The sequence below is a fragment of the Dreissena polymorpha genome, chromosome 4 (assembly GCF_020536995.1).
Source record: "Dreissena polymorpha isolate Duluth1 chromosome 4, UMN_Dpol_1.0, whole genome shotgun sequence".
Taxonomy (NCBI): Eukaryota; Metazoa; Mollusca; class Bivalvia; order Myida; family Dreissenidae; genus Dreissena; species Dreissena polymorpha.
The window spans coordinates 96,088,959-96,100,429 of record NC_068358.1 but is presented as its reverse complement, the minus strand read 5'-3'; the positions used below and the strand labels follow the sequence as shown (position 1 = coordinate 96,100,429).

General features: G+C 33.0%; 1 protein-coding gene across 2 annotated transcripts in view; it reads right to left on the bottom strand.

Moving 5' to 3' along the window:
* Positions 1-5,580: 5,580 nt before the first annotated feature.
* LOC127877831 (protein timeless-like) overlaps positions 5,581-11,471 on the bottom strand; it is a 48,182-nt gene continuing 42,291 nt past the window's right edge. For both annotated transcript variants that reach the window (XM_052424095.1, XM_052424093.1), the window contains exon 23: positions 5,581-9,799. In XM_052424095.1, the coding sequence (XP_052280055.1) occupies positions 9,694-9,799 (106 nt within the window). In that variant the 3' untranslated portion in view covers positions 5,581-9,693. The remainder of the gene's footprint in view (positions 9,800-11,471) is intronic.

Sequence of the window (11,471 nt, the reverse complement as noted above, 5' to 3'; positions counted from 1 at the left end):
AAAATCATCAAATCCAAATTTAACACACAGAGTGAGTAATATCGACCTATTTACACACACCTGACCACAAAGTACTGTTCATAAACATCACTAACACAATTTGGTCATCAACATATCGTCAGTTCTTTCATTAGAGCATTACGAGACCAAAGTTTAATACCATTAACTTATTTACACACACCTGACCACAAAATAATGTTCATAGACAGCACTAACACAATATGGTCATCCACATACCGTCTGTGCTTTCATTTAAGGTAGCGCACCTCTAATGATTTCCCGCGATTTCTTCGAAGGTTGAAGAGCCTACTATTAGGTGCCGTAGCCTAGTGGTTAAGGCGATAGACTAGAAATATTTTGGGATATTCCCGCGCAGGTTCGAATCCTGCCGACGACGTATACTTTTTTGCGACGCGTTTTATTTATTTTCTAACGTAATTTGATTTAATATGGCATATAAGCTATATTTATTGTTAAATACGTTGCAATTTTTATGCACATTCTTCAATTATTAAAATTAAAACAACGTTTTGGCGAAATTGGGTGATTTACTGTTGAAAATACGAACCATGCATGTTGCATTTTTATTTTTATTTCAAAAAGTAAACGGTAAATCTGTCTAGTTCTTGGTATTTTTGCTGTATAAAGTGTTTCTATAAAAACTAAGTTTAAAATATGACTTAAATGATACTATTTTGAATTTTATGACACTTTGTTTTTAACCGACCCAATTTTTACTTTGCTGAAATCACTTACATTTCATGGCGCTCTTCCATAGATAAAAATTTGTAAAAAATAAATGTCTGTAAAAGAATACTTATTTCATATTGTTTAAACTTTAAACACCTTTACAGCATCTGTACACACCAACTGCATGCCCATATTTGGAAATTTGAATGAATTATGGAACTTTTATATACCCCAGGGGTGAAAATAAACTGGACAAAAGCCGAGCGTGGGGGTGGTTTTGAAAAAATCGGTATATTTTTTTAAAAAGCATGGAAAGCCTACCTACAAATTTGCATGTAGTTCAGTGAAATGATGCTGATTAAGAAAATAATTAATTAGATTATATTTGGATATGTGACCATTAGAGGTGCGCTACCTTAAGCATTACGTGACCAAAGTTATATTATATATATTAACTTCCAAACATATTGTCGTAAAATTGTAACAGACGTTAAAGTTTAATATGTTATTATATGACAAAGCAAGCGATACCTTTTACATTTCAAAAGTCAATAATTTATAAAGAAAATAAGTACAGTAGTCTTAAAACCATCCAATGTTTCAAATGGACAGAGCAAAATATTACTTTTACACTTAAGATCACACGTAAATGTAGTACCAGTAATTAACAAAACACACCAAAACATTCACCAAAATATATGCAAAACTGTCTAGCACCGTGTCTTTATGAATATCCGTCAAGTCCCAGATCGAATGAACACCACCTTACGCACCCTCGCAGGCTTTTTGGTAGAATGAATATTTGATTTGTTTATTATGTTATTTAATAATTTTTAAAGTAAGAATACATCAAGGTAGGTTAGTTTGTTTAAGGAAGAAACTTCAGACATTTTGTCATTACTTTAACTGCAAGGTTTACATGTAAAATCTGTTTTGAAACTTGTTTATTACATATTTTTTTCTATATATAATCAAGATAAGCAATTACAATGAAAAAACAATAGGATAATAATTTCTTCAAATATTTAAGTGTTCTAGTTAAAATATAAAAATATTTAGTTGACTTTTTTGTGATTCTTCGAAAATATTGCTTTTTCTTTTTTCATTTGGATAACATTTGTTTGTTTAAATCCATTCGAAAACGTACGTGTGCATTTTTCTGATACCTTTAAATCATGTACTCGAATATTTTAAGCACCGACCAGACGAGAAAGTGTCCTCGAATTATTGCCAGTTAATTAGGTGTGAAATGCCTTTCAGGGACCGGCACACGTCCTCGAGTTATCGAAAATCGCATGTTTGATTTATTGCGGGTTTTTTTATATAGAAATTAAAGGAAAATGCTAGGGACTTCCTTAAATGCTCGAGTTATCGCCAGTTTTCGAGAAATCGCCAGCTCGAGTTATTGCAATTCTACTGTATGTGTGTTCAACACTAATCACTGAATTGCCTTTGTAGGAAGTACAGGAATTAATTGCTTCAAATTTCACATTTGTATTTGTACTTATAGGTTTCTTCGACATGTTTGACGTTGTTGAAAATATATTTTTATCTTGAAACACGGTTCGGGTAACAATTATTAATTAGGAAATGAAGAACCGATAACCCGATGACCATGAAAACAACTGAAGTCGTTGGGCTACGGTTTCTACTGTTCACACCTTAATTGGTATGATAGAAATAACTCTAGTTATGAACATGTAAGTGCTTAGAAGGTTGCCATTACTATTGTATTGCAAATCTTTTCCAGCTTGTCTGGGTTGTTCACCATAACTCTCAGCATGTGCAAATATGTTCACAGTTATTTCCATTACTACACTTTAAGACTAGTGTCCACCATCTAAAAACTGAGAAGACACTGAAAATCAATAGTTAATGTTAATGAAAACCTGCCACATTCCCGTGAATTAATTATAATAGACGAACAATCGAGATTTGTATGCCCCCGGATCGAATGATCGGAGGTATATTGTTTTTGGCCTGTCTGCCATTGTATGTGTGTGTGTGTCCCAAAACTTCAACCATAACTTTAACCTTGGTCATAACTTTTGCAATATTGAAGATAGCAACTTGATATTTAGCACGCATGTGTATCCCATTGAGCTGCACATTTTGAGTGGTGAAAGGTCAAGGTCATCCTTCAAGGTCAAATATATGGCTTCAAAGCGGCGCAATAGGGGGCATTGTGTTTCTGACAAACACATCTCTTGTTGAATAAAGCCTTCTGAAATGTTCTCGCAGTTGTCTCCTGCATACTATCTGCTTTGCATCATATTGTTGCAAAAATGTGGAGGAGGCTAACTCTAAAATATATTGTATGTAATAAATATTGTGTTTTTGCATGGTATTTCTCTCTTTGAAATACCAAGAATTATTTGCCGAGCAATCAACAAATATTCAGAAAGAAAACAATGTATTTCAGTATATCCATTCCTGAACATTTCACCCCTGCACATTTCAATCAGGGAGTCATTTGACTCCTGGCCCCGAGTTCACAAAGCAAATTGAAATCGATTTTCAATGTCAAGTGACATTGATTTTCAATTTTTGTCATCGGTTCTCAAACTTAGTGTTCACAAAGAAAAGCGATGTCAAATGACATCGAAATTGATTTTCAATTTGCAATCAATAACACTGAAATTGACATTGATATTGGGCACAGGTTTGTTCCTTTTTTTGCCACCTAGTGTGGCACCTTTAAAGCGACAATATAACTCGTCGTACCGATCATTTATCAGTTGAACCACGAAGGTTTTTTCCGACATAGACCAATGTACCTGAGCAGTTATTGTAGCTAAACTATCATTGCAGCAGACGTCAACAAAAAACAACTTCCGCTTTACCGCTTACATCCACAAAAAGTCGAAAAAAATCAATGTCGTTAAAACTGATGTTGAACGACATCAATTTTAAATAGCTTCTTGAACTCGAACTTTGTCATCGATGTCACTTGACAACGACTTTCAATGTCTTGCAAAATTGATTTTCGATGACAGTAAAAAGTTTTGTGAACACGGGGCCTGGTTTACAAAAATCTATTGGAATCCTTGAGTGTATTTGTTTTTCAATAGTGTATCAACAAAATAATAAGGAATATGGTAAAACATGACTAAAGATAAACATCTGTGAAAACTTAAAATCCAAGGATCCGTATCTTTGAAGCTATTGTCAATATGTCACGCCCACTTTGTGGAATTGTGTAAATGCCCTTAACAACAAGGATTATTTCTGTGTATTTTTGTTGAAATTTAAAGCAACACATTCAGACATGAAATGATCAAAGGTTTGCTAGTGATTGATAATTTGTATCTGATATCCACTTGATTGGAGGACTTCTGGAAAAGGACCACAGATATATTCCAGCGAAGTTTTCTCAAAATATACAAGGTGGTTTATGAGAAGTAAGTTTAAAGGTTAATATGAGATACAGTAGACGGTTGAACTAACAATTTGGTGAGTAATCTGAAACAAGAGTTTGTCACAATAATGACCAATACCCATCGACTTCAGGTGTTGTAACATGTGGTAAGTTATAGCAAAGCCATAAAAAACGACCATGCGGAGCACCCAGTTTTAAACCCGGGTTGAAGGGAGTTTTATTTTACTAAAAACAAAAAAAAACTCTGAGCATTTAATGGCATAAGAGTGACCAGTGACCATACTGCTTTTTTCAATATTTTTAGGGTTGCAAATTGCAATTTTGTGCAAAATTGCAACTGTGCTGCAACTATAGATACAACTCCCAGAACTGTATATAAACCTCTCTATAAGCCACTTTTATTGTTGGATCTTTATGTAACTTACAGCATTAGCCCAAAGTCTATAAAGTCCTAATTGGAAGCTGGGTCATGTGTGAGGTAAAACACACCCTGGTCACCAGGTCAAATAAAAGAAAAGATTTTATACACCCAAGAAGTAAAATGTATGGTCCAAACTTAATGAAACTTGGTCATATTTGTTCTAATGATACCTCGGCCGAGTTTGAAAATTGTTCCGCTTTGTTTAAAAACGTGACAGTTTTCCTTCTGTGGCTATAGTGAAGCCTTGTTCAGACTCTAGGGAGTCACATTTTTAGTCCATTATTCATGAAACTTTGTGACAACATTTGTTCTTACCATAACTCTGAGTATAAAACTGGGTCATGGAAGCAAAAACTAGGTCACTAAGTCAAATTGAACAAAAAACCTGTCAATACTCTTTAAATCACAATTTAGGTCAAATCTTTATTAAACTTGGTCAGAACTTTGTTCTGAAAAAGTTCTGACATACATCTCTGCTAATTTTGAAAATAACAAGAGATGTGTTTGTCAGAAACACAATGCCCCCTACTGCGCCGCTTTTATACATGTTTTTTTTTTAAACCTTTGATCTTGAAGGATGACCTTGACCTTTTACGACTCAAAATGTGCAGCTCCATGAGAAACACATGCATGCCAAATATCAAGTTGCTATGTGAATGGACATATAAGTTATGAGCATATTTCCAAACCTAAACGCAAAGTGTGACGGACAGTCCGATCATATATGCCCTCTTTCGGGGGCATAAAAAATGTGCCTACAAATTAAATATGTTCCATAAAGTACTTTTATTATTCTGAACCCAACCTTCAAAAAAAAAGTTATTCCTTTCTGGTGTCAGGTGAGCCCCTCGTGGTCCATGACACTTATTTTCACAAATGAATTACAAGATATCATTGAGAAGAATCTTTTGACTGATTTTCATGAAGATCGGACAAAAAGTGTGGCCACTAGAGTATTAACAAGGCAAATTTTGATGACGCACAGCGGACAAAAGGCGATCACAAAAGCTCGCCATGAGCACATTGTGCTCTGGTGAGCTAAAAGACTGAAAACTTGGGCTTATCTAACAGAAAATAATAACCACAAAAGGCTTTTTATAAATTTGTTTACTACAACAAGATTACCAGTACATTGTACAAGACCATTGATTATCAGAACACATCCACTTTTGGAAAATTATGTCACAACACGATTGCTACAATAATATACATTCCATGTACACCACTAGAGAAACAGTACTAGCAGGGGGTTGTCAATGTCTCAAGCAAACCATAAAGACAACATCACATCACTAGCATTGTTAAGAGATGTACTTGGAATGCCTGTCTTTAACTGACTGACTGAGAGCAGTAAAATTTGTTCATTCACTTAATTTTTAATAGGAGAATTAAATACAATTGTTGTATCCTTTTTGTGGGGTACAAAAGGCAGGGTGACCTCCTACCTGCAAAAATGGTTGAATGGTCAAATAACAATAATTTGATGCTAAAGATATGTAATACTGTTCGTCAATCTTTATAATCCCAAATATAAAAAAAACACTTGGTGTCACTGTATTACATTGACCAATTAAAGAGTGAAAAAAAAGGGTGGGACATATTTGATAAAGGGCATACAACTGAATGGTCGCACCCCTTCTAACAGTCTGCTTTGGCTAAATTCATAAACATTTCGTGACTTTGTGCTCTTTAATTCAAATTCTGATTCTTTACGGACAGTACATATTATGTCATTTTTTAAAAGGAAAAATTGTGATTCAGTCTCTTTCGTGTTACTTTCTCTAAACACCATTGTGAATTATATATACTACAAGAGCACCGCATAACGGGTGCCATGCCCGGCTGCGAAAGCTTGTCAGATTTTTTTTAGAGGTCCCAGTGACCTTGACCTTTGACCTAGTGACCCAACAAGAGATGTGTTTGTCCAGAACACAATACCCCCTACTGCGCCGCATTGAAATAAAATTTCTATTTAGCATTTGGCAGGTATAGAAATCATCTCTCTTTAAAGGTTATTACTTCCCTTGAATTTTGTCCAATCCAACCAGGGGGGGGGAGGTGGTGAAGGTCTCACAGTCAATTAAGACCATGTCAGACATCACTGACAACCAAGGCCTGTGGTTTAAAAGAAATCATAGCCAGAGTTGATCATGTATCTATGGACATAAGTCCACAGGTATGTAATGAACATCAAAGAAATTATAATTATATCATTTAAAAAAAAAATGACAAATCAATCATTTGGGTTATAAATATACAAAATAATAAATCTGCAGTAACTGTGAAAAGAACTTCAATTCTTGGTAAGGAAATATATAATATGAGATTTATAATTATATAAATTACTTCCCTTGAAAATAATTGTCTGTTAACAAATCTCTATTTTTAGTAGCAAATAATTAAAAGCCACTATCGTGACTGTAGATTCACCACTCAAAATGTGCAGCTCCATGAGATACACATGCATGCCAAATATATAAAGTGGCTATGTTCAATATTGAATAATTTTCTCCCTTTTTAAAGCTTATTACTTTCCTTAAATCTGTATTTTTTACCATAGACCGTAAATGATGACCTTGACCTTTTACCACAATGTGTTTGTCAGAAACACAATGCCGCCTACTGCGCCGCTTTGATTTATTTAACAAAAATATATATGTGGGCAGGTCAGATAACTATGTCCATTTAAAGCTTATTACTTCCCTTGACTTTGTTTTTTCGACCCTAGACCTTGAAAGATGATGTTCACCTTGAAATTTTACCACTCAAAATGTGCAGCTCCATGAGATGCACATGCAAGCCAAATATCAAGGTGCTATCTTCAATATTTAAAAAGTTATGACCAATGTTAAGGTTTTAGCACGACGCCTACGGCGGACGGCGGACAGCAGACGACAAGCTGGCTATGACAATAGCTCAGATTTTCTCCGAAAACAGCCTCGCTAAAAATGAATATCCAGTGGGAAACGGAAATGAAAAGCTAAACAATATTAACTAGGCTGTACACAAAGATGCTAATATCATAATCATCTCATCTGCAATATCTATAGTCTCATCTTTAGGTATTGCAACAATATGTAACATTGCAAAAGTAATAAGTGGAGAAAAATGCAAGAGACAAATATAAAGCTATTAAATACATGTCAGTACGTGTACAACATTGCCCTAATATGTTCACAAGTAGAAAGGAGCAAAGTGTAAACAATGCATCAAAATATAATACATACGTAGTACAATCTGTGAATAAAGACACTACAAATATTAAATAGAAAACAAATGATAAATCAATCAAAATTATATACTATTCTGACGATATGTTCAATATACATACAAATTACATGCAAATGAAAAACAACAACATAGAAAATATTTTTGTGAAAATATAATTGCCAATGCCCTCTTAAGATATAAGACATGTTTCAACAGTACATTTCCTTATTTACAAGTCACTCTATGCTCAAATATGTACACCATTGTCTAATGCTTTAGAAAACGTGGTTTTCCTTTAGTTTTATATTACACATAAATTCAAATTGTACAATAAATATAAACTTTTAAACTCCTCAAGTAAGATCATTATTTAACAGTGAAGGCATTTGTCAACCATGAAATTGATTTAAAAACTAGAATAAAATAATTTTAGAAAAAGACATCAACATCAAATGAGAAAATTTAATTTTCCATTCATCAACAAGTCGGATTACTACTTCATCTACCTAGATATAACAGCAAACAATTTGTTTGTTTAATTGTAAGAAGTAAACAATTATTTATGAAATTACATTATTAACAAAAACCATCAACATAGATGGAATACAGATTCACAATAACAACATGTAAGTCAACAAGTAGTGAATCATCAAAGTCAATGCAATAGCGTCAACATGGTCCAAACTAGAAGCAGTGAGAAAAATTTATTAACAACATATAAAAGAGTGAAAATAATAATACAATATGTAAAGAGCATTCAGTATCCTTTAGAGAAAACATAATGAAGCAAATAAAAACACACAGAAAAATCTAGGAAAATATGCTACGAAAAAAAAACAAAAAACAATAACAACCCGACACCATAACCCTGAACAATTTTATCATGCCTATATACATTATACATGACTGCTCAATCAGGAATTATATGAGCGAGCCTCATTCTGGGATAAAGGGGCTTAATCCATGTGCGTAAAGAATCGTCACAGATTAGGGACAGCACTTTCTGCCTTAACTGGATTTCTGCTATGAAGAGACTAACTATTAACACAAAATTCCAAAACAGTGGAAAGTGTTGTCCCTGATAAGCCTATGCAGACTGCACAGACTAATCGGGGGTGAAACTTTATGCATGTGCATTAAGATATGTTTTCTCAGAATGCCACTCATGTGATCTCCTGGTAGACTGCTAGTAGCAATTCTAAATATAGCTCAGTTCTTCCAAGGACCACCTATGACATTTCTGATATACATGTACACAAATCACTTATTTATTTTTGCTTTAATTAAAAAATGATTTCTATAACTCAAAACTGATATACATGTACACAAATCACTAATTTAGTTTTGCTTTAATTAAAAAATGATTTCTATAACTCAAAAAGTATTAACACTTTTTAAGGAAAGTACCTGATTTTTACGTAATTTATTTCATATACTGGTATGCAGTATAAATTTCAATCTTTGATCAACATATACTTGTTACAGAAGAAAAACAAAAAACTTCAAATCCCACTTGAACACACAGAGTGATTAATAACAACCTTTTTACATACACTTTACCACAAAATACTGTTCATAAAGATCACTAACACAATATGGTCATCCACATACCGTCTGTACTTTCTTTAGAGCATTACGAGACCAAAGTTAAATAACATAAACTTCCAAACATATTTTCATATATTTATAACAGATGTAAAAGTTTAATTTTAATATTTTAATGTAAGTCAAAGCAAAAAAGGCGATGACTTATACACTTCAAAGTCAATATAGACTAATAAAGAAAATAAGTACAGTAGCCTTAAAGCCATCCAATCCGTCAAATGGACAGAGCAAAAGTTTACTGATACACTTAAGACCAAAAGTCAATAAAGTACAGATAATTAACAAAGCACACCAAAACATTCACTAAAATATCTGCAAAACTGTCTAGCACCGTGTCTTCATGAATATCCGTCAAGTCCCAGATCGAATATACACCACCCTGAGCAGGCTACATGGTGTCCATTCTTTCGTATGACCCAGTAGAAGTCTCCGCTTTGTTGTAGCTGCTAACGAGTTTCATCCACCCTACTGCTGGCGTCTGGAATGGTTGTCGTCTGAAATATGGGGCAAGAAAACGGTCAGCATCTTGTCCCAACTTTCTTGGTTTATGGGATTTTGGGTGGGATGGGAAGAAATAAAATTCTGTACACAAAACTCTTATTATGTTGGAAATGGTGCAATACATGAGATGAGCGAAACACGATATAAATGTGGTTAAAAGCTGATATATTTATAATATTAAAGCCAGAAACTGGATAATTCAGGTAGGCTGAGAGGGGTGGGGGAAGTCTGTGTCCTTAGGAGATTAATGGATTTAATTTTAAATAACTGATCCCACTAATATATATAATACTATGATTGTCTTAGCATCACATATACAAATTAGCCTGGTTTTTTTTTAAATCAATTTTATTGACATCATTCTATAATTTATTTTTTATAAGGAAAGAAAACAGTATTCTTTTTTTAATAATTTTGCTTAACAATCTATGTATTATTTCCAGTATATGATACTTCATTGAAATTTGCACAATAACTTAATTCATTCTGAAGGTTGGACAATTAAAATGGTTAAGTTATAAATGCAATTTTTAGCAAAGCTCTATTTAAAAAATTGTTCTATGCACCTCAAGTAAAATTTGTGTTCTCCAAAACAAGACTGGGACTAAAGCTAAGTATTACATCTGTCATTAATGTTTGCTGTAATATAGACAATTTATGGTGGAATTGTTTGTAATGTTTGAGAATCAAAGCCAACAGTGCAGTTTAAGTTTTGTAGGATGAAATAAATATACAAAGAACAGGTTTTAAAAAGAAATGAGTAGAAAAAAGAACTATTAATAAAGGCTTCTAAAATTTCAAATATACTTTTACCAATTATTGTAGAACTAACACTTCTACACTATAATCATGCACAGTTAATACAGCTAATATCTAAAAATACAGCCAGCTAAAGTAAATAGAAAAAAGAAAGATGGAAATAAAAAATTGCCAAAGAAGAATGAAGCAAAGATGTTGCAAAGATGAAATACTAAAATAGAAATGTTCGTTCATGATGAATAGATTAGAAGATATCCAGATATGGTCACAAAATAGTGATTTAATGTTCGTTCATTTGCCGCATCGTACAAAAAAATTGAGCCTACATAATTTGTCTAACATCTGATTTTTTTTTTTTTAAACGTGTGTGTTTTTTTCTATTAATTTTGGTTAAGCCTACATATTTTGCAATACAGACAGTTTACCGTACTTTCCTTTAATCAATTAATTGTACAACATGACAGCATTTTATAAGCTGAATGCATTTGGCAGAATTGTTCAACAAAATATGAATACATTAGCTTCTATTATTATACACTTTCTCTCGGCTATGATTATATTGAAAATATAATAAAAACATTTATATTTAAATTGCACTTGCTTGCCAAAAAATGGCTGCAATTTTTTGGGGAATATAAATATCAATTTATAGTGGCCAAAAGTTATCAGACAGAACAGAAAAGTAACATACCATAATGAAATGATAAACTAAATGATACAGGTAGCGATAAGGAAAAATAATTTACGAAAAAGAAATAAAGTAACATACTTCTTCTACATTTATTTAGCCATGTCACATGGCTTCATTCTATTTCTAGTTTGCATTCTACTACACTGTGACAAAAAAGAGCAACATAAAGGACATGTTATAACTATTCACAAATGTTTTCATTCAACTTCATGATC